General features: G+C 42.3%; 1 protein-coding gene across 10 annotated transcripts in view; it reads right to left on the bottom strand.

Moving 5' to 3' along the window:
* The window catches only part of SLC6A6 (solute carrier family 6 member 6), a 236,526-nt gene that overhangs the window by 27,454 nt on the left and 184,659 nt on the right, over positions 1-24,413 (bottom strand). For 8 of the 10 annotated variants that reach the window (XM_067303344.1, XM_067303345.1, XM_067303343.1 and 5 more), the window contains 4 exons: positions 23,816-23,881; positions 6,692-6,931; positions 5,855-5,989; positions 3,347-3,581 (listed from right to left, as the gene is read on the bottom strand). In XM_067303344.1, the coding sequence (XP_067159445.1) occupies positions 3,347-3,581; positions 5,855-5,989; positions 6,692-6,931; positions 23,816-23,870 (665 nt within the window). In that variant the 5' untranslated portion in view covers positions 23,871-23,881. Of the gene's footprint in view, positions 1-3,346; positions 3,582-5,854; positions 5,990-6,691; positions 6,932-19,284; positions 19,382-23,815; positions 23,882-24,413 lie in introns of those variants that run through there. The other 2 variants (XM_067303352.1, XM_067303348.1) reach the window with 2 other exon arrangements.

Below are 24,413 nucleotides of genomic sequence, written 5' to 3'. Positions count from 1 at the left end.
TCAAGTGAATGCAGACAGGACCTTTTGTACCAGGAGAGGTGAAGCACCCTTTAATGTTGCACGAATAAGAATAACTAACATTGAAGCCGTACGTACCAGGGCCTGTGACAGGGGGACTATGAAACAATTCTTCTAACTCTCAAGTTTGCCCCAAAAGGCAGAGACAGCTGCCCTGGATTGCATTTAGTTTTTGTGTTGCTCCCTTCAGCATTACGTGCCATTAGCATGTGATGGTCTTTCTTGGGATTTGGACGAGTAAAGCCTGCTGATTACCAAATATTTATAAACACTTGGCCAGCATCAGACAATAAGAGGTTTTGTTTAATCATAATTACCCCATAACACTTATCCCTTATGTATTAATATGTGTGTAAGCCTTTAAGGTTTTGAACTTTAAATAAAATCTTAAGAAATAAAACCTGAAGCATGTGATGCCAAGAGGTAAGTCTCCTGATGCAAAGCCAGATTTGCTTAACCCCCTTTTATTGCTGCTCAAGCAAGCATGTGATTTGCACAGAACATTAGCTCAAAAAGAACTGAAATATCAGACAGTACTATATGTCCAGCCAGGCTGAGAAGGACACGTTATTCAGCACGAAGAGGTTAATGCCTCGATGTGGTCAATTATATCTGTGCAGGGCTAGCTTTACAAAGCAACACCGATGAGGAGACTACATAAATCACCCACAATGAAAACGGCATTGGGTTTCAGAAACCAAATACTCCCAAACCCCTGAATTAAATTGGAATTAATTGTGCCACAGGGCAGATGGATATCTTTGGTTTAAGACTATTTATTGACCTGTCCTTTCAATGTGCTGGCTGGCACTGCCTACGATGGCAAAGTAGCTGAAAGTGGGTATGTTCTTGAGACTGTTTTTCATTTCAGAGCCATTAAGAATAGTAGCACGACTGGGGAAAAACTGAGGATACCAAAAGCTTCTGCCTTGTGAAATCTTTACTTGGCCATAATTACAACAGTGCTGCATGATCTCTGTTCTTACTTTAAGACATCAGTAGTTGTTTATGTAGAGAGAGCAGCTATTTTTAATACTTCTGTAAGTGCCATGAGTTCTCAGGGCAGTTTGCTTTGTTAAGGACAATTTAACTCATGACGAAACAGTGATCTAAGGACAGTATGTCTGTGTTAGTAGTAGTATGGAGCCAAACTTCTCCCTGGCATAACTCCAGGGAAGAGTTTAGTTCATGATGTTTAAAACTACTCTTTGAGGACAAAAGTTAAAGAGGCTGCAAAGGGCAAGGAGAGCTGTCTCCGTGAGCACTAATTGCTGAGCGACCTTTGCTCCGACTGTACTAAAGAAACAGTGAGCGGACGTACAACTACTTGCATAGGGAAGACGGAGGGAAAGGGAAGGCACTGTCAGAACCAAGGATTTCTTCTCCAGCCTTGGGCACCTGACTCTATATGTTAGGTTGTGTCTAAAGGAGGATTTGGTTCAGTTTGCAGAGCAGTTTTGAGGACAGAAACTAGATTTCTTTCAGAGAAAATTAAAATAAAAGCTCCACGTCGAAAGTGCTCCCATTGGGACATCATGCCCCCAACCCATGGAAGGGCTGCTCCACTACGAGACCCTCCATCATGTACCCACCATGCCCTTACCCATAGATAGCTCTGGTGTCCCCCCAAGGTCCCAGAGCCCCCTTTCATGGGTCTCATGGGATACAGTGGGCCACGTACCGTGGAGTCCCCTGCTCTCCTGCCACCAGCCCTCTGCTCATTCTTGCTCCTCCACTGCTCTCCCGTCTCTCAGTGAGATTCTCCATGGTTCACTTCCATCTCCACCTGCCCTACCTTCTACTACCATCCTGCTTTGCTGAACCCCTTGTTTCTTTAATCTTTCACAACTCTTTTGCTGTAACTGTAACTCTTTTTTCTGTAACAGAGCAACTGTATGGCAGCACTGCAGACCTGTGCTGCTTCTAGAGGGTTTGAGGAGACCTTTGAACATCCTACCAAGCCAACCACTGATTTGGATTCAAAGACCTTGGTCCCAGGATCACTGTGGGAGAATTCAAAGGAGTGAAGAGTGCTAAACTTGCCTTCAAGTTCCTGCAAAGTGTCCAAAGATACTATTTAGCAATTCTTTTCCAACTCCCTCCGTATTTACAAGGGAGGAAATCACCTGGGAAAGCATCTGTCACTCCAGTGCTCGTGGCTCAGAGAAAATAATTGCTTGAACAGCCTGTACTCTGTCAGTCACACCAGTCATCAGCGCGCTTCGAAAAATTGGTCATCTAAGACCTATTCTGCATTTTGTATTTTGGCTCTTGTGTTACAAATTTTAGCACAGTTCATAAGATTATTTTTTCTAAACCTAATGCAGGCCAAATATCTTCAGCATGAACATAATTCCTGCTGGGGCTATTGGCTGACATTTATTTTTAAAGATAGAGAAGTAGGTACAAGTTGATCAGGGAACCAAGCTGCATTTTAATCACGCTGAAAAAGCCAAGCTGGGTCAGAACCAAATTCTACTCTTAACTGATCATCTCAGCAAGACGAGAAAAAAGTATTTTCTTCCTAAACTATTTGTAGATCCTTTGGATATAAGTTTCCCTGCAGGTGTCTTTCTCTGCTGCTATGTTTTGACGCCTATATCAACACCCAGAGATTTGAGGTCATGCTCGTTCAGAAATCAAGTTACGCAACACAATTTAAAACTTGAGCTATAACAAAGAAATGGGAATATGAAGCTTGGGCCTGATGAAATCCAGGCATCTGGCAAAACAGTGTCTTCTCAGAGATTGCAGAGAAAAATGATGTAACAAAAATGACCTGAGAAACCTACAATACGGGACAATGTTCAACACCTCTGCCAGTTTTCTCTGCGAGGTCAATGCCTTGCATCTTGGTCAGCCTGATAAGAGATGTGTTATAGTTTCACAAAGTATATTTAAAATGATAACAGCTGGGGAAAAAGAGGAAGAGGCGACCACAGGGGTGATGATTTGTCACTGTTTCCACTGTAAATCCCTACTACCACAGCATTTGCAGCAGACTTGTTCCTATTCTAATGCTAGGTTTAGAGAATCCCAAGCCAGCAATGAATAAGTTTTCTTCAAAAAAGAAAACAAAATTGCAGTGAGCTCTTATGGCTCCCTCTATTCTCTTGGATGAATGCAGTTATACATCTAGTGATTTCCTCCACTATTTCCAGGCTTATCAGTCTGTTTCAGTAATGGTGAGAACTGGTAGAAAAAAATGGTCAAACAACTGACATTCAGAGCATTTTTTTCCTATTTAAAATTCCCCACAGCTCTTCAGGAAAATCTCAGCCATATGACAGAAGCATCCCAAAAGCGCAACAAAACCAGGTGCACTTACTCCCAAAACTCTGTGACAGGAGAAGTGAAGTTAGTGGCATTCAGTGATATCCAGAGTGTTTTGTTCTTCCTGAGAGTGTCTTCCACGCAGGTCGGCGTATTCCACTTCTGGTGACAGTGCGCCCAGGGCAGGACGCTCTGGAACGATTGGAACAGGTAGTAGAGTCCCCAAGCCAGGATGACGATGTAGTACACGTTCAGAAGGGACACAATCACTATGGAAGCATAACCAATTCCTGGCAAGAGGGGGAAAAAAAAAAGAAATACGCACCTATGTAACAGCCACTTGGTAGGACGCCTCGTGATCTCAAGTAGTTGGTGCTCTTCCCACCATTTTGTGGACTTGTGTCCTGCTCTACCACACCGTTGCTTGAAACTGAATCCAATTCAATCAGCCATTTACCTGAAGCACAGACCTGCCACCATCTCTGACTAGTATTGGCACTTTGGGCTGAATTTCCAAGCTATAGTTTGCTGAGATCGGAGGGAAGGCTTGCAGGAGGTATACCCAACTTAACCCAATCCAGCTATTTCCATTTTTATCGGAAGGAAGTCAAGGCATCATGCTTTTCTTATTTGTGAGCTGCTTCATCTCACATCTTGGGTGCCTACATGGGCAACGCCATCCTCGCAGCACTGTGCCCCAGGGCAGTTTCCTTCGAGGCAGCTCAGCTGCACAGCCCACGTGCCACTCAGACTTATCGACGGGCTTGGCTCAGCGTATGCGCAAAATAGGCCAACTCTTGCACAAGTTCAAAAGGAAAATTCCAGAGCTATCAACGTGAAAGCTACAGTTTCTGCCCCAATTTCACTTGTGCAAAAGAAGTGTAATATTTGTGGCTGTTATGGTTAATTAGATCAATGTTTAACTCTGCTATCAATATTTGACGATAAAAAATGTTCCCTGTTTGTTTTTAAAAGCAGGGTCATGCGCAGATAAGGCCAAGTCCTATACAATTTAGGGAGCTGGTGGAATGCTGCTCTGGAGAAGGCTTTCACTGAATGCCAAGACTATTCTTCTGAGCCTGATATCTCTAATCTACGCAGTTTAGCTCCACTGAAAGATTCAAACTATGTGTTAAGTCAGAGGTAATTATTATCTTTTTAAATGAAAGGACTCCAAAAAGTTCAAATTTCTGAAAATCTTTTAGTATCTAGAATGAGAACCTCCAAAAAGCTTATGAAGTTTGCCATTTAGGAATAGCAGGGGGAAAAAAAGAGATTTCCTTTAAAAACAGAGGGAGCAGAGGAAGAAAAGTCTATGAGTTTCCCTTCAACATCACTCTGTTGGCTGTGGCAGCACCTGGAATACCTGCCTTATATTTCATAGTTTCAAACCATATTACACCGTGAGTCTTTACCACCAGGGATTATTTTTATGCTGGGTTAAAACTGCCAGAGCAAGTAATATTTATTCTATACAGCTGCATTTCATTCAGGATATATAGCTAGTCACACTATTGGAACAACAGTTTCTCTTTTCATGGATGCCTGGAAGATTGTTATTTAAACAAAGAACATTCCTTCTTCCTCCTCCTCCTCAAAAGAAAAAGCTTCATAGAAGTGGGAGGAGAAAGAAAATTGAGCTAAAGCAGCACAATTACATCAACCTCAGTAACGTTCTGAGGAGTAGGTGGGAGCGTGAGCCACAGAGAAACCCTTGCTTCTGCCTGGAGTGACCTCAGGAAGGAGGGATGTCCCCAGTGGTAACGGTGACAGAGTTAGAGACATGTCAGTGCAAAGTGCCCTTTCATTCCAAATGGGATTTTGGAAAAAAGAGTGCCCCTCTATTTAGCGCAATTATTCAAAATAATTCTGCCTAGGCTGTCAGCCTGCAGAGGGTAATCTACATACAAGATATGCATCCTCAGTAATTTTGGTAAGCTAGCTTTGATTTTTCATTCTAGTTAACTTCCAAAGCAGCATTCATATAATTCCGGTGAGTAACAAGTGATTCTTCATTTGCTGGCAAAGGCCCTTTAATAATAGGAAACAACCTTGACTGTTTGCCAGGACTTATTCAGTTATGATGAAAGTCCTGTTCCCAAATCCTACCACAAAATGCTGCCCAGGTTTTGGCTGTATCAGCAACAGAGGGATTATGCCAACGATAAGCTTTTACAGGGCAGGAGTTTCATTTCCAGACCAGAATAATATTTTGAAGACTTTTCCACAGAAGGCCAGGTAAAAAGCTCTGCTCAGCCAGCCTTCCAAAACAACCCCGACTTCTCCGGCACCCGCAAACACAATGCACAATTGCCCTTTTAAGGCATAATATGCAATTTCTTTCCTGCTTATCGGCCTTCTGCCAGTTAACAAGATGATAGCATCAAAATCAATACCTTACTTTGTCCTTCAGACTCTCAGACTTCTACCTTTCCAGGAACCAATATCATACTCTCAATTACTACAGCAAATAGCTGAATTAATGGACGTGAAGGGAATAGCGTTGCTGCATCTGGTTTACAGAGGTGTCTTTAAGCAATAAGGCACAACAAGATGTACTAACCAGTGAAAATAGGGCAGATCTTTTCCCAGCATGTAATTCCACCTTCGGAGGTATACTGTCCTAGCACCACCTCCAGGAAAAACACGGGAAGACCTCCCCCAAACAGGAAAATGAAATAAGGTATAAGAAATGCACCTGTTGAGAAAAATATGGTGGTACAAAATTGAGATGAAGCAAGTGAATCTCTTCAAGATATTCTAAAACATATTAACAGGCATAGATAGACAAAGAAACATATTTTTATATCTGTATGCGATAGTCTTTTGGGGGGAGCATTTTTGCTCATATTCAAACACTGCAAGGGGAACAGGTGGATAAAATTAGAAAGGGATTCCAGAAACTGGAAAGACTTTCATACCTTTTAAAGTAAAAACCTGCAATAACAATGGAGTTAGACTCACAACAATTTCACCTAACTCAGAATGCTCTTAGTCTGAAATCCAACAGAAACAATGGTTTGATATTTTGTCTTATTATTCCCATCCAGTAGCTCCTTTAACTTGAGTTACTCTGGATTTGCAGTGCGTGACTCAGACTACTGGTCTATATTAACAGCATATCTTAGTTAAAGCTCAGACTCAACTGTAGCAGAAGGAAAAGAGAATAAAAGGTCCAGTGATATTAAAATTTTAAATTCCTGTTGTTTTTCCATAACCAAGTTTTAACATAAACTATTAAGTAATAAAACAATGTCTCCTAAATACTGGCAAAAGAGGCAGAAAACAGATATCTGATTATCATTTTTTCTAACTGGACAAAGGCATTCAGAAATAACAAGTATGAGAGGCAGGCAGACAGATAGACAGATTTGTGAGAAGGAAATAAAGAAATACTTACCTCCGCCATTTTTGTAGCAGAGATACGGGAACCGCCAAACATTGCCTAAACCAATAAATCCACCAGCCACGGACAGCAGAAAGTCAATCTTACTCGCCCACTTCTCCCGCTGGGGCGGTTTTCCTTCTGCCTCGTCCTCAGGCCGAGTCCCTGGGCTCTTGCCGGGGGAAGGTTTGAGGATGTCCTTGTGGAAATCTTTCAAGCACTGCAGCTTTTCCTTTGTTGCCATATTTCTGCTTTCTATACAGGAAAAAAAAATCCCTGGGTTTATTAAGCAGCCTTTACTGGTACAACTCCCTAACACTGAACTGTTTAACCAAACTCAGTTCCATAAAAGCCACTGCCATTTAGCAAGCTGAGGTATGAAAATACACGCTGCCTTTACTGACCAGGAGAAACAAACCTTCCCTGGACTCTGAGGTCACCTCATTGCTTCTACGACTGGAGCGGCCAGTGCAGCGTAGGGGAGAGCAAAGATTTGATGCCGCTGCCTGTCCGCAGGCTGCAGACGAAAGGCATGCAAAGATTGCGCCCCGCATCAGTAACTGGTGTCACGAAGCCTCGACTCCATTACAGAGTCTCTCTGCTACACAGGCGAATGTCTCAGGCTGTTTCCGTGCCCATAACAAGGTGCAAATCACTGCATCTGACTCCTTCGCCAAAGTTTAAGTGGAACACAGCAGAGCAGTAAATCTCACCTTTTTCAGATAAAATCCATTCCTCTGCTTCCCAATACCCTGAACCGTCCTGTATCATTTATTGCCTGCAGTTTCCTTTCCCTGAAGTATTATAAAGCTTTCAGAAAACTATACATTCATAAAAACTGGCCTGGAAAGTCATTTGTCCTAATCAGCCTGCATGAACTGAAGGAATCTTTTCAGTTTATTCCATTTTCATAACTACACTGTTTTCCCTTGACATCAATAAAGGGACAAAAATAAACCCTTATATTCAATTATTGTCTTATACACATCTATGCAACTGCACAGTTTGCAAGAATGATGGTTCCTTAGTTAATTAAAAATCCAGTGGCATGAGTCACCTGATGCAAAACCAAAAGCAAATTAAACCACACTTGTCTAGCTAAATTTATAATGCACAAAAAGCATAGATTGTGTAAAAATAATATCAGAGTTATTCTATTTAACAAGTGTCCTTTTATCCAGGATTTCCTAATGAAAACAAATAAGGAACAACTTGTATTTTTCATTGTAAACCAAAACTCAGGCATATAAGGCAAATCCATTCTCCATATAATTCAAGTGACTGTAGCTGGATTTGACCAGTTATTTTTGCATAGTGTTTTGATGCTGAAAAGCATGCCAAATTTTCACCAGAACCAGCAAACCAGCAAGTTTATTCCAGACCACAACCTTTCCCTACTTGTACATGTTACTATGTGTGCGCAGTTGTAAAAAAAATCATGCTTCAGATTATCCCACTTGATAGCTGCAAGCCTAGTACCTGCTTGCTGCTTTTTGATCTCTAACCCGATTTAGCTGTGGCAGTGACCTGAAACCTGAGTTGACATTAGCTCTGCAGGAAGTTTTTAATCCGAACATGCTTCTGAGATAGATATGCATCACTGTACCCATAAATCTTTCCATCCACCGTGGAAAGACTCAGAATGCTAAAATTTCGGCAAACCACAGCAGCACCACACTTGCCCCAGCAACACGTTGCTGGCCTTTGCAGAGCAGCTATTGCAACAGCAGTTGCCTACCGGGTTATGATCTGAAAAGGAACTTTAATCTGCACAGTGCTAATCATGATGACTTTCTGCTGTTTTTTTAAAAAATGCCACTGCTGATTGCATGGTGATACGAGCAGCTGCAATACCTAGGAGTCAACAGCAGAGAGAGCTCAAACAAGGAGAAAGCTGAAAGCAGGGTGGTGGATAATCACTATCCGTTATAGGGGTATGGGAGTAGGACACGTATGCTCCTCTAAAATGTCTACTACTGGCTGCTGTTAGAGACGGAGTATGAGATGAACTAGTATAGTGACTGAATAACTATGGTAAGGTCAGATCTATAACAGTCTTTAGTCACTTCAGGGAATTAATTTATAAGAAGCAAATCAGGTTCCTGATAAGGTGCTTGGAGATAGCGGCCGGTGCCTCAGAGAGGAATTTGCAGAAGCCTTAATTTGCTTGGGGCATTAGCATCTCAATCCAGGTCCCCCAAACAGGTACGACCCTCCATCATCCCCTGGAGTCATTTCTTGAAGAGGGGAGGGGAAAAAAAAAGAACCCCCCCCCCAGGTGTAATCCTTTTTTCCAGAAGGATACCTACAAAGTGACCAATGTCCTCATTGTATCAGCAACATGGGATGCAGAAAGCTTAATTTCAATTTCTTTGGCTATTTGTGCTACTTGAGTCCTTTATCTTGCAGGAGAGTGTCATGACCGTCAGGCAACAGGCTATTCTGGGATAAGGCATGGAGGGCATTCACCCTGTCTCTTTTAGAAGCTGCTCTTCACAAAGGTTACTGAAATACTTAGCAGAAGATGGAGAAAGAGAGTGCGAAAGAGAGCATAACTCTTGTCTAGCAGGTAGGGCACTCTTCCGTTTTTCAGACCATTTTTTGGTGGACTCCTGGGACTGCCACAACCTGCTTAATAGGGCACAGAGATATATAAATGTATAGATCCCCATAGGATTAAGGTCTGAAATAGGAGCTTAACTAGTCCCTGTGATGACTGATACTGGAAATACCCAGAAACAGAACATTGGGCACCCAGGGAATCTTTATGTCAAAAACTGAGGGGACCTACAGACATCAGCCACCTCCAAGGTGAAGAAGTGTTTCAGGATTGCAATTTTTAGCCATTTACCTCTATCTTGCAATAGAGTTCTTTTCTTTCTTTCTTTCTTTTTTTTTTCCCTCCGGCTCACATCTCACTCTAATCTTCTTGACTGTGGATTTACTTTGACCTAGGTGTTACTCAGTTCCACCCAGAATCTGCAAGCCCGACCAGTTTACTGCACTCTGTAAATCCTCCCTCTCCCAGGGACAAGCTGATCACCCTGCAGTTTGTCCTAATTACATGCACACACAGTGCTAAATGGTTCCTTTTCAGATCCCAACTTTGCAGCTGTGTGGGACTGCATTTTAAAAAGGGAATTCTAATTCGACCGAAGCCCCCAAAATCAATTAATTACCCAGTGTAAATTCTGTTTCAGCCTCAGCTGGAGTGTGAAGATGGATCTCGACTTCTCCCTTAGCCTGCAAATGACAAATCCCCAAGGCCACACTTGTTTTTGAGGTGCCAGGAGACGGACCACCGCGATTTTGTGGCAAGTCACCAGCTCTAGCAGGGCAAGGTATAGTACCTATCCAACATCTGTGCAAACCATGCAACAGTCCAGTTTCACTGTGCATCTCCTATCTAGTCTTGCTAAACCCTTGATCGTGTTTTGAGGGCCGGTAGCTGTGGCTGGCAGGCACGTACGGTTGGCCAACACCATAGGAATTGACGCTAAGCGGCCACCTGGGACTGCGGTCCTAGCCCATGTCACGTTCAAGGGATGTAGGATTTATCCCCCTTTGCTGCCAACCATTGGTGTCCACCCAGCCATTACCAATTACAGGAACTGTCTACAAAGGCGGTAAGGGTGGGGGGTACAGGCGATTCTCCTGGGCGAAGAAAAGCCAAGAAAATCAAGTTTGTTTAGTGAAAGGCATTGTCTTCTTCCTTAATGGAGTTGGAGTTTCATTTCCTTTAGTTATGTCCCACTGGGTGAGGTTAAAATGGCTCTTAAGGGAAATAGTCTGACAGAGATGCTGAAACAATATGTTGTCACCGCCCAGGTCAGAACCAGAGAAGAATAGGTTATTTTTACTGTATCACTTAGTGGGGATGGTATCTGAGATAGTCCATCTAATTCCCCCAAGGAAAAGTATTGTAAGAAAATGCTCTTACAACCACATAGTCCAAAGCGAGCGATCCAAGGCTGCCTCCCCGAGACGCAAGTCTGCTTTCCAGCAGACACGTCTGCCTGCGAGAGTCCCCCCTCCAGGAAGCTTCGGGTGGCCCCAGGAAGCTCTGGCTTGATCTGATGAACTTAATACGGATAAATAAAAAGCAGCACTCAAGCCTGTCATTTACAGTATGTGACTAGTCTGAGTGCAGCCAGCCGGCGAGACTCCGACCCGAAATCAAGGGGAGAAAGGATCCGGTCTGAGCCAGGGCTGGAGTTGGCTCTCACGTATGCTGGTACAAACCCTAATTAACTGAGGGCAAAGCTATCGATTGGCAAATCAATGCCAGTAAAGTGTGGAAAAAATGTAACATGGGAGCAAATGCGGTCCCTTTGCACTTCCCAAGCGTCTGCTCCCCCTTCCCCCCTACAGTCAATAGCTCCTTTATTCCCGCAGAAGAATCACGCGTCTGTGCTGCTGCCACCTGTCAGTCAGGTGCACGAAATGCCTCTGGCGAAATATCCCCCTGCGATGACCCCAATGCTCTTGCTGCTCCCCCGCGACTGATTAGTCATCGGTGCTCAGCTGAAAATGCCAAAAAAGATTAGCCATAAGCGGCGAGCAGCCCTCCCCGGGCAGCCCTCCATGGACTCTCTCCCGTGCTACAACTGTCGGATCTTTGCATGTCCCGCCTGCACCTCAGATAACCCATGCCCTTTGAAAAATACTGGCATTGAGAAGTAAGCCTTCATAACATGCAAAAAACGAGGGGTTGGGGAAGGGGGAGGCACTGGACAGAGGGATCAGATGAGGAGAGATGTAGATGGGGGAAAGCCGGGACCTGCCGGTTGTCTGAGCACACGTACAGCTCACATTACTGCTGAGCCACAGAGTTTTTTGATAGACAACCCATGGATTATGCATCTGAAAATACACTGTTTGACTTCTGCTCTGGGATTACAGCAATGATCTGCTCAACGCTTCTTACAGCCCAGTGAGAGGTGACCAATGTAGGGTAACACTTTCCAGTTGGAGGTCCAAAGACACAGTCATCATGTCCTCTCCTACCTCCCTTAATAATCTTTAAAAATCAAGTCCTCAAAACAGTGGTGTACAAAACCCTGATATACAGAAATCAAAGGCTGCCTATGCACACAGATACGCATTTGTAAATATTTGTGCATGCTAAAATATGTGTCCAGGCTTGCACCTGAAAACCATGAACCACAGCAGAGAAGCAACTTCTTATTTGATCAACACATGGCCACATAAACTTTGAATAGGGATTCAACGTTCTGAATTTGTGACTAGAATGGTAACTGAAAAATTATTTTATATCCTTTTTTTCCCACTAGAAGTCTAAAAGCAAAGTATATACTTAGAGAGTCTACAGCTTTAGTGGGAATTCTGCCTGAGAAATGACTGCATGTCCGGGCTACTGATGTTATGGACAGTTTCTGTAGTGTGATGTGTACCACCACTACGTTTGCTCTTGAGGACTCTTTTCTACTAACTTTAGTCTGTGCTGGCTGTGTATCCTGGGCTTCTCAGTGCATTCTCCTTCATTACAGTCTCAATGGCTTTTGAAAGACAGTGTGTTTATCACATTATAATTAACTTTTATGACCCTTTTTAACCTCATTGCCTCTTTAGACATTGCCATCTCTCCTATTTTTCTACCATTTTTTTTATTGCATATCTTGGAAATCAAAGACATCCTCCCATATAAAAATCGAGCTTTCCTAGATCTGCCAATGTATCTGTGGTTTGCTTTTGGGCTTTTTTGGGTGTCTTACAGTCATGAATATTTCAGAATTAGAAGCACTGATTGCTGGATTAGAGTTACTCTTTCAAAACAACCAGCTTCAAATCTCATTGAGGGCAATGGAAAAACTGCTATTGATTTCAACAGTAGTAGGATCAGGTCCCAAATAAAACTGCATTAATTATGTTTGGCTCATTTCCTAGGATTACTTGGAACTTTGAAACCTGTAACTCTTGATGTTGACAGCTTTCCCTCCCTCATGGAGTGGTGTGGTTAAGCCAGTCAATACATGATTAAAATAAACAGCCTGATCAAACTTATGGCTTTAGTGCAAGTCTTTCTGATCTGCAGAAGAAAAAAAATCTCTTTTTGTTTAGTAGCCCTGGAGGCCACGCCAGGATCCAAAGACCAACTTCCTTCATTTATTGTCCGTAACTCATATCCAAGTTCTTTCTGCTTCATCAAACAAAATACCTACTGTACTTTCTGATACATAATATCTCTTTTTATTGCACATATTGCCTCTCAATCTTATTCTTAAAAATGCCTCTAATAAATTCTGCACTAATTCTTACCCATTCTTTGTCTTTAATGGACGCTTCAGATCTTTTTCTTATTTCTTTTTCTTAAGTATATGTATTTATTAAAACATCTATCCCTTCATCCTTCTTTCTCAGTTTTCCTTCCAACTTTTGTGATCTCTCGTATGGCTTCTTCATCTTTTCCTCTTCTTTCACTACTACACTTTTTTTCTCTTCTAAGCTTGACTGGGAAATCTGCTACTGAAGATTTTCTGGGAGCAAAATGCATTCCTTTATATAGCTGAAGTATATTATGAAAGGAAAGCCCAAGGCTTAATGCAATTTCTTTTTAATCTGTTGTGGTCTGGACAAAAGGTATCTTTTCCCCCCTACATACTTTTTCCTCTGTGGTGTTTCCATTCATGTTCTTCAAATAGGTACCGGGTCACAGCTCACAGCTGGTATAAAACGCTGAATCTTTGGTAGGCTTCAGCACAAAATCTGCAGTCAAGTAACACTCTGCCCATTTTGCTATACTGATTTATGTGAAAGAACAAACAAATTAGTCACAACTAAACTCAGCAGCACAGCAGAGGACTGGCACACTCCATCACACCGGTTACGACTCTGTCCTCCCGAAATCCTGCAGTGGGCACCACCCTGTCTCCTGTCTCCTGGGTAGGACCGAAGCTGCTGACCTGATTTAATGTCTCGGGGGGTGCTAGCGAACAGCCCCTGACTAGCAATAGGCAGGAAAGAAGTGCCCACTCCCTGCTGCTTTCCCTGCATATCCCTGCTGCTCTGCCAGCTCTCCCATTGCAAAAGTGAAAAAACATTAATTCCCAGCGCAACATCACCTCTCCAGGCCCTTATCTTTAAGAGAGTGTCCTTAACAAAACGCAGGAGCATAACCAAGCTGCATGGCAAAACAAGGGCTTTCCGTGTCAGATGGCCTCAAAGACGCCTCAAAAAGATGTGCATGGCCTCTATTTTTCAACCAGCTTGCATCCTGCAGTTATCCGACTTTCTAGTAGTGGAACACCCTATTTATTTACTTTTTTTGATTCTAAAGGTCTGCTGTTCAGTGGAGTTACAAGTCTCAGTGTCAATTAAACCAGTTCTACCACCACTGAGAAATCATATAAGAAATTACGGACTATGAAGGGATGTTCCTGATACTGCTTTAAAAAAAAAAAAAAAAAAAAAAAAAAAAAAAAAGCTTAAAGCTTACAAAGCTTATGAACTTGAATAGTCAGTGTTGTGTGCTGTGCTTATTGAATTTTTTGCATGTGATTAATAATGTATTGATTCTATCTGACACATCTACAAGGCACTTACAATGCATGTAACTGTCTGGCAGCAATCTCAGTGGTATGATAAGAGAGTAGAGCCCGAGTGGAAGAGAAACAATAAAGTAGCCATTTGATGAAGCAAATGCACAATAAAATGTATAAATCCATTACTTCAAAGTCCTCTTTTCTTGGAAACAAATCATTCTATCCTTACCTGTTTTTGCAACTAATTTAAAATGTAGCCCTAAATTCACTGATGTCCACTAATGTTAGTGTTCAGGGATTTTTCTTAATTGAAGATTGATGCATTTTTTTCAGTATGTTTTTGAAACAGGAAATAATTGCATATATGCATAAGACTACATATTTTGGGAAAAACAAGCTCAGTTTTCCATACACACTACAGACTTCAATCAGCTTTGTACCCAGTCTGTTGCCATATCTAGCCAGGACACCTCAATTACATAGAAGGAGTTGTGTTTTTATTCTCTCTATCCAACCATCTCAATTTTAAACAATATCTGAGAACAGATTTCTATCCCACCTGTGACAGCTGTTTAAACATGTCATGCAGTAATTAGGTTTTCAGGTTTTAATATAGCTAGAGACAGTGCTGTGCCTGGTGGAGCTCTCCATTGCCTCCAAGTAGCTGGGTGAGACAATCCTTCTACATTTGCAACGGGAAGATGTTCTGACCTAAAGTCCCTTATTCTCACAAATCTAAATCCCAACACCATCGGCCGAGGGGAATAATCCTCCTTCTTTTTCTTTGCTCCTCTATCCTGTCTGTACAATACCCGAAAGGCCAGGTTTTTCCAGAATGCATCGTTAATGGAACGAATGGTTTTGCAACACAGCAACGCAGGTGCAAAACGGCCACCAGATTGTACCAGAAAAATGTCTAATGTGTGCACGCAGCCAACAGTGCGAGTCCCACCAGAGGACTATAAAGTTAGGGTTGCAAAGCCTTGAGGATACAGCCATGAGCTCTAATACTTCATGATGAGAATGAGTTACTTTTGATTTCAGTCTTGACTTCTCCTCCACACTGGCAGCAATTAGCAGTAAAAATATGAATCAGTGAAAGAAATTAGCTGTATACTTTTAAGAACATGGTGAGACAACCTCCTGCCCTAGCAGTGCGGTGCTCGCATGACTAAGTTGCTCTAGCAGATGCCACCACTCCCAGGTCTTGAACCATAAGAGATTTTCTAAACACTCTGAGGTTTAATTTACTGTTGTTGTTTTCTTCCCTTCAAGAAAAAAAAAAAAAAGGAACAGAAACTTTAAACATTACCAAATTTTGCACAGGAAATGAATCAGGAACTACCAACAGGCAGAGCAAACCAGAGCGTAGGGGATTTCTACAGGGGACGTGCTAAAAGAAGAAGTGGCAGAGCTGATGAATAAGCTTGCAGAGACAGCACAACCTTGCAAAACTCGTCCCTGAACTGCAGACTTTCACCAAAAAAAAAAAAAAAAAGGCGAAGCTGTGAAGGCACTGTGGTATTTATTTGTTGTTGTGCAGCTGGTGCCAGGTGCTTGCTTGCAAGGCTGCACACGGGCATTTGTTGTTTAATCCAGGGCGTCCTCGGCTCCGCGCCCCAGCTGCCAGCGGCGTTTGGACGCAGCCGCCCGTCCCACGCCACGGCTCACCTGAGCCCCTGTTCAAGGAGGTCCTTTCAGGAGGAACACCTCTGTTTCCTACAAGCCACCGATTGGGCATTACTTGATCAAAACCCACAAATTTTCGATCGCTCCCCATCTGTTTTGAAGGCCGGAGTTGGAAGTGAAACCTTTTGTATTGACCACTAAACCTATAAGCGTCTAAACATCACATGATTCAGGCTAATCTCCTCAGAGGGGTATTTTCAGTTCTACTTAGCCACAGGCCTTTGACATCAGCTCTCACACGCAGAGAACTGTGCTCATTTTTAGGTCAGGAGACGTGGAAAGCAGAGCGCGCTAGAACAGCTACTTTACTTCTCTAAGGAAAGTAGCACAAAAACCGCTTCTGCACAGCGCGGTCTGCAAGGCGGCGAGCCCGCACCATGCCCAGAGACCCGGTCCCACCCACCGCGGCGACAAACGCCCCCCTAAATCTACACTGGAATTGCTGACTCCAAAGGGGTTTCGTAAGAGCCAGGAGTACAGGCTGACCCCGATATAAGCAAAGGATATCTGCGGTCCTACCTTTATGCCAGGGTCGCTCCCTCCCGTGGGCTACAGACACCAGCTTTGCTGTTGCTTTTTGCAGGTAAGCATCCCCGGGCAGAGCAGGACAAAATAGGAACGGCTCAAGGAATTTTCTCCACCTCCTATCTCTCCAAACAAACATCAGCTGGTGGTTTTCATTGCAGGTTGCTTTTATAGTCCTAACTTGACTACTGTAAACTTAATCTACTCCTGTTTACCAGGTCAGAGGCAAAGTCCACCAAACCGAGCAGTTGAGGCCAAATTCTTTCTTAGCGTAACTTCATCTAAGCAAGCACACTTACACTAGATACCAATGTGGCACATTAACCTTTAATACCCAAAGCTGTTTTCATCCTGACTACAATTGTTTGTCCTTTTTTTTTTTTTTGGCATGCAAAAGAAATTACAGACAGGTGGGAAACTGTTTGCAGTTCCCTCATAAATGATGGGTACGTGACAAAGAGCTGAGCTAGCCATAAAAACACTCCGTATGTAAACTAATGGCAGAAAGTGAGATAACTTATTTTGGTTTACATTTATAGATCTTTTTAATGGCTGACAGGCATACAAAGGCTCTGTGAACTTCTGATAGTTTTCTAGAGCTGGAAACCTAGGTGATTCAAAATTAGATGTTTTGCTTTAAATTCCTTATTTGAATATTATCCCGTCTATTGAATTTGACTAGTAATCAATAGTTTGTGCCCCGCAGAAAGAGTGGAGCAGAAGGGAACTTGAACTCTACTGAGTAAGTAACAGTATCTTCTGCTACTATATTGCTTTCCCACAGCACAAGACCCTTTTCAGATTTGAAAGAGCAGCCCACTACATCATTGAAGGAGGATCTGTACAAGGGGACAGAATTGAAATGGTTACGGAAGAGGAAAGGCAGCAATCACTGGAAAAAGTATATGAAAGCAAGTCTGTCCTGTTAAATCTTGGTTTGAGAGTCCTGCCTTGCAGAACAAGGGACAAGAATGGCTTTTGATTGCTCAGACTCAGCCTTTTTCCCTAAAACTGAGAGGGGATCACAATCCGTTCTGGTGGCCCCATTTGTAAGCTTGACTTTTGACAAAGCTGATGGGAAAGAAGGTGTTTGCATAAGCAACCTATTTCTTGCTGATAAAGGAGAGACATGCAGAAAACCACATTATCTTGGTAGACTTCTCTGGAAAGAACACCTCTATAAAATTATTTCCATATTTTTATTTCTGCTAGCAATTGGAGGTTTCTGTATGTTTTTTGGCAATAGCTAGATCATCACTGAAAACTCCTTAGACTGATATGGTGAATCTGAGCGCAGTTTTGCTTTTTTTAGGTGCACTTAAAATAAAATATGCCGAAAAAGGGAATTTTTTGCAAGCATACTGACCAGCCCATGAAAATTTGCTACCCTACAGAGCTCACGTAAGCCCCTCTGCACGTCCAAAGCTCTTTGGCACACGGCTGCAGCACTGGGAAGGCGTTCAGCTGCAAAGCAGATGCTCTGTGCAGCATTAAATCCCTCACGTGGTTATAGCCACTGGAAGAAACCAGCACAGAACTGCAGCGTGAGGGCAGCTGGTGACGAGCTAAACCCTAAATACCCCAAAGCTCTCTTCAAGACTACTTGAGGCTGTGTTGCTACAGAACAGGATTTGTAATTGAAAAGGAAACAAGTGATCTCTAGTTTTTAAATATTTATCATGCTGGTACAATTATGCATAAAACTCTTCAACTGGTAACTTCACTTGGCACTTAATGAAGATTTGTAAAGAGATCTCAAGTGAAATCCTGGTATTCCTGAAGCTGGTGGTCAAAATTCCAACTGATTTTTGAGATACACAAATTTCACCTATTAATTCCATCTGAGGTTACCATCTGCATTTTGATTTTGATCCCACACAAGTAAGACCTCTGTAACTTCATCAGCCTTAGTGAGGTCACTCCTGTTTTATGTTGGTATGAATGAGGTTAGATTCAACGGGGAACGAAGAGCTAATGACATGCACATCACCATGGTCATATCAGAACAGGAACGGGGTATTAAACAGAATCGTAGAGTAATTCAGGTTGGAAGGGACCTCTAGAGGCCATGTAGTCCACCCTCCTGCTCAAAGCAGGCCCAACATCAAAAGCAGGTCAGGTTGCTCAGGGCCTTGCCCAGTCAAGATCTGAAAACCTTCAAGAGTAGAGATCGCACAGCCTCTCCGAGTAACCCATCCCCGTGCTCCACCACTCTCAGGATGGACATTTTATCTTATATCCAATCTGAATTTCCCTATTGGATCAAGAAAGAACACAAGGAGGAAAAGGGTGAAGAGGATTAAAACAAAACGAAAAGACGATACCGAATGGAAAGCTCAATCTTGATATTCCGATACTGCACACATACAATACGAGTAGTTGCAAAGAAAAAGATACAGACGGTGGGTGTGGTGAGAGACAAATGAGTAAGCTCCAGGTTAAGCACGAAATAAGCACCTGGTGGTGGCATATCAGACAATATTCATTTTACTGTCAGAGAGTAAAGAATATATTCCTTAAAGAAACAAACAAAAACCCCTAATGAATGTTATAGTGCATGCCAAGCAATTACTGCTTTTCACAATGTGTCCTGTGACTCACTGTGCCACAATAAATTGGCATATGGTGCTCATTCAGGGTACACTCACACACTTGCAATGGCTCTAAGGAGCTAATAGTTACTTGGACTGCGGTTAATTTTTTTTTGGTTTTTAATTTCCCTGTGGCAATGCAATAAAAGTCATACTTATTATTGTATTATTTTCAAAAAATAAAATAATGTTTTTAGTGGCAGGCAAGTGTCATTAAAGCCTGAAACCTCTTGCATTGTAGGGAAATCAATTCTGACAACGTCTGGCATGCAAAAGCACATAAATAATTGGTAAATACTACCTGTGGTCTTCCGGGTCCAGATTTGCCTGATGCCAAGAGCAATCAACTCCTTTTTGGCTGCAAAGGATAGGAGGGCACTCAATACCTTGCAGAAGGCACTCAAGTACCTGGCAAAAATCAAGCTTCTCTGTGCCAACACCCCCATGAAAGAGCAGCTCCTGCAGTGTGGATGACAGAAATGGTTTTCTTCCCTTAAGTAGAAGGCAACCTCCTCAAGAGACACAGAGCTGGTTCTCCGTAAGGTCTGAAATGCTCCTCGTTGCCTGGGAAGGTACACTCCCTGCGCTTACCCTGCTTATGAAACAGCTCTGTCATATCAAGGGAGAAAAGAATAACAAAGCATCTGCTTTTCAGTGAGTCTGCCCAAGAGCAGGAATAGACTGGAAATCCAGGGAAGTTTTTATCATTAACGAGACATTAGAGATGCTTAAAAGCAGGGATCAAGCAGCAGCAGAAGAAACTGTGCGTGATTACAAGAAAATTCTTCTCCTATAATTGAGACTACTCAAATGAGCCTGGGCTACACCATGACCAGTTAGTACCACCAAGAGCTTCAGAGGGGTAGCAGAGCCTTCCGTCATACTGAGATAACGCAATTCAAGGGTCTATGTACCACTGGTATACATTTGAAATAAGCCTACTGAAGCCAGTGCCATTCATCAGCAAGAATGGACCTCTAAGATCAGAAATGGGCAAATGGAATATTGCCCAAGTATGGAGTCAGAGCTCCTGCAGAAGAGCCACGGATTTGAAGGTCAGCAGGACTGATTCCTGAAAAGGGCTTGCAAGACATGCTCTTGCGCCTATAATGTAAATGGGAGCCTGATTTTGATCCCACTTACACAATGATAAAGCAATAGCAATGCTACTGGAATCAACAAAGCTACATGGGTATAAATCAGCTGAGAATTACATCCTGAATTTGTACTTCTTTGCAGCTAATTTGACAGGCGGTATTAAACAACATTAACATCTCAAAATGTGACTTGGAAGGAATAACATAAACAAACATCTGAACCTACAGCTCTATTGCTCCTTGATCCCTAAGGAGGCAATTATTCCCTCTGTCATGTTCTGTACAGCCCAAATAAAATGACTGCCAGCACAAATATTTTGTTCCTGGGTTTTTGCTTTGTAAAATGTGAATTTGGACTGTGTGGCCTCAGGTGTTTTCTTCAGTGCTTAACACAACAGGCTCCAAATGGTGATCGGGTAATACGACCATGACTGTAGCATAAATGACAACAGTGAATAATGACCTGTTCTGCTTATTTTCTCACCTTGAATCTCCTGAAGTGTTTAATTGTGTGGAAGTTTCTTGAAATTGTGCCTGAACAAAGACTGCCATAGTCTGACATAAGCTCTTTCATTGTTCTTCCACAGGTTCTTTGCTACTGCTCACAAAATATTCTTCCTTTCATTTTTCCTACTTTCCACCTTTTTTCATAAATATCTTCGATTTATTAACATGTTTGTTTGCATTTAGCTTACCTACCTTCCTCTAGGAATGTACTCCAGAAAGTGCAAAATTACATAAAAAGCAAGTAGACCCCAAATCTTTTTCCAGTCAGAAGTCTTATTCATCTACGCAGAAATGCTAATGTCTTCATTTCACCCAAGGAAATAAAAACAGTATTTAGGAAATAACCACTTTCTCCTCAACCGAGAGACCCTCCCTCCTTAGGAGGGAATGCGCCCTTTGTCCAGATCATATATCCTTGTTCTTTTATTGGTTAATTCAAGACACTGTTAGCTAGATTTTCATTATAGCATATTATTTGTAGCTGCTGTTTTCATGAAGCAGCTGTAATAAACAAGCTAGATTTATCTTTCTTTTTAAATTGCTTGAAATAATTAGGGCTGTTTAATTGAGACTGTGAAAGAACCTACTCTCTCTCTCTCTCTTTTTTTCCCCCCCCCCCAATAGATACAGAAGCTACAAAGCAATCTACCATCAGTCAGGCTTGGGACAGAACAGTATGTGCTCCATATACTATCCAAAATGTATTTCAGATGAGGAAATAATCTAAGTGTTTTCCAGACAATCTTTTATAAGGAAATGGTGATTGTGCTGAATTATTTTAACAACCACACTGTGTGTTAGTCTTCTCCAATCTACACTCAGGAAAGGACTTCTTTCCATTCCTCTTCTATACGGGTACAAATGGAAACCCTGGATCTGGATCTCTCTGGTAAGCTGAACGGAAAGGAGGAGCAAAACCGAGACCAAGGTAAAGATCAGATTTTTGAATTCCTAGCTTGATGATTTATACTGCGTTCAACTATTATAAAACCCCAGACCCATGTCTTTGGGCATTCAGATACCAAACTTAAAACTCGTGGTTTGCTCTCATCTCTGCATCATTTACTTTTTCTACTCATTCACTCCCTCAACTACAGCTTGCTGCATTAACAGTCCAAATACTTATTTAAAATAAATAAACATGATGCCCTCCCTGACCCAATCTGGGCACTTCACAGCTACTGCTGCATTTCAGCACCTGATCTAAGGCACTTGCTTCATGACAGCACCAAACAGACATCCTCTAACAAGCTTTTCACTCACAGTCTTTTTGTTTAGCTGGTTTTGTGATTCATCAACCTTATAGTTTTATTCTCGGTGCAGATAGTACCATCCCCAGCAGTCCAGGTTTCCCCAACACAATGGAAAAGACAGGATGAAAATACAAGGATCCACAAGAGAACTTAGATTAAATGGCTCTGTAAGAGGGGACTGGCATCATTCAGTTGTTCAGCTTACCAAAACCCCCAAAGAGGCGAGGAAAAGACTATTTGTGCTTTGAGAAAGACAACATCGTACCATGCATATCAGGAATATAACGACAATATACTAACTACATAACAAGAAAAGGCACAAAATAAAGAAAAGGAGAAGGCTAAACCTGTCAGATTTTGCATTATGAGCTTTTATAACCGGAGTGAGGCAAACAAAGGGACGGTATGCAAACAAGAATGATGGAGCTGGGAAAGGGGTCTGGAGTAATATGCAGAAGACAGTTGCAGTAGGTACCAAAATATAAAATGGTAAGTAATTCTTGTCACTAGGTATGACAAAAAGTAACAGCTTCTACATAAATGACAGGATACGATCTTGGGGCATTAAAATAAATATGTAAGCATACTGTTTCAAACCATTCCTAAGTGTAATAAGCAAGCGGCATGCAATGGGATAGGAATCAGTGCTAGGAAGTATAAAGCCCTACATCTAGGGAGAGCACTGATACCTCTTGAGGAGCAGGTAGCTGCAAAGCCATGAATCCAAGAAAGACCTAAAGGTGATTGCAAGTAGTCAAGTAATACAGTTTCTCTGTGTGATGCTAATGAGTGATGTGGGAGAAGGGTCAAAAGCTCAGCTATTTTTGGATGGGTATATATGAGGGGATCATATGGAAAGTTGAGGCATAATGCTATGTTAAAACAACCATAGTGGAAATAGCATAAGGTGTTCAGATCTCCCCAGATTAGACAGGGGATAGAAAAATTAAAGGAAATATAAATAAGGGCAATAAAAATGATCTAAGGAGAGAGTAAGGGAGCTAAATTAATATGGTCTAGAAACCAGAAGACTCCCGGGCTGAGATCCAGCTATAAATACTTTCAAGGTACTATGTGTAGAGGCAGATAATTAATCTAGCTCAAAAGATGATAGGACAAGGAGCAGTTGCTTGAATTTAAGGATGGAAAAATCCAGGATGTAGAATAAGAAAAAGTTATTTGAAGAAACACATCTGCTCAACAGTATAGCTCAGCAGTATACCAAACGTGGTAGCCAAGGCACAGTTACTGTATGCATCCAAGAACAGGTTGAATAAGGGGCTCTGGGAAGTGGTCACAGCCTTCTAAAATCCAAAGAGATCACCACAGACAAACTTATTGATCTTTTAGTCTCTTTCTTTATGGGCTATCTGACAGATTGTTCCTCTTAGAAAAAAAAGAAAGGAAAAAAATAGAGCTATATATCCATGTAGCAGTAATACACCAGCACCAGAGTTCAGAAATGGGGGCGTACAGCACTCTGATGTGCAACCCAGCTAACGGCAGCCCCTCTAACTCTCTTCTGGTTGTTCGGTGGTGTATGCAACATGTGTCTGCAGGGTGCCAGGTAGGGCAGTGTCAGCACAACAAAAACTGCTGACCCAACTGGCAGATTATTCTGAGTCTCAACACTGAGGTCAAAGAGTGAAGGGGAACTACCTCTTTTCTTATTTTACTGATACTCATGGTCTTCCCCAGCCTTGTGTTAAGAGATCCTGCATGCAAGCTTTCAAAGTCGCTGCATAAATTACATATTTTGTCTAGGATTAGCTGAAAACCAACACTAGCAGTACTTGACCATCTTCAGGAGCACTAAAATACACTAGCATTGAAAAAAATAAAATAGAAAAGCAAAGCATTTGTAACAAGTCTTAGAATTTTCAAAGACAAATGGGTATACACAAACGTGAGGAATATAAACCCATGAACCATTATAACCCCCCCCTTCGAAATATCCCATCCCAACTGCACTCACCAATCGGGACTTCTGTCCCCTCCTCAATGTAGATGGGCAGTGGTGATTCCTCCATAGGATGAGGCACTGATGGAAAGTAATGAATTGTGGTAGTATTTGTCGCAAAGTGACAATAATAAGATGGTCCCTTTCTTAACATTACAACTACCTATAGCTGGTTATTGTCACAGAGTCCTTTTTCAAAGTGGTCACCTCCTGTCATGGTGACCTGTCCAATTCACACTCCAAGGGGTTAGTCCCCACTGAGCATTTACCGCCACAGGAGTTAACCCCCTCCTGAAAGTTCACGGGGCCCAGGAGAGGTCCCTATCCTGGATGGTTCACGATCCTGGCATTTGGCAATAGCCTCACTATTCACGTCCCCGGAGTTAAACTCTCTTTTGGAAACCTTTACAGCTGGAGAAGCCAAGGGGAGCCAACGCACAGACAGGCACAAATGGAGTTATCAAGTCTAAGTCGTAGTATCTCATGCACAGAACCAGAAGAGAGAGGCTCTGATGCTTAAAGCTTGCCTTTAGCTGTTGAAAAGCCACAGCAGGTGATGGAAGGATGTATTGCAAATGGCCTATGGACCACAAACTTTTTATTACTCGTTCAC

This window comes from Apteryx mantelli, chromosome 12 (genome assembly GCF_036417845.1).
Source record: "Apteryx mantelli isolate bAptMan1 chromosome 12, bAptMan1.hap1, whole genome shotgun sequence".
NCBI classification, from domain to species: domain Eukaryota; kingdom Metazoa; phylum Chordata; class Aves; order Apterygiformes; family Apterygidae; genus Apteryx; species Apteryx mantelli.
Note: the sequence above shows the minus strand (reverse complement) of the source record. Positions and strands in the feature narration are given on the sequence as shown.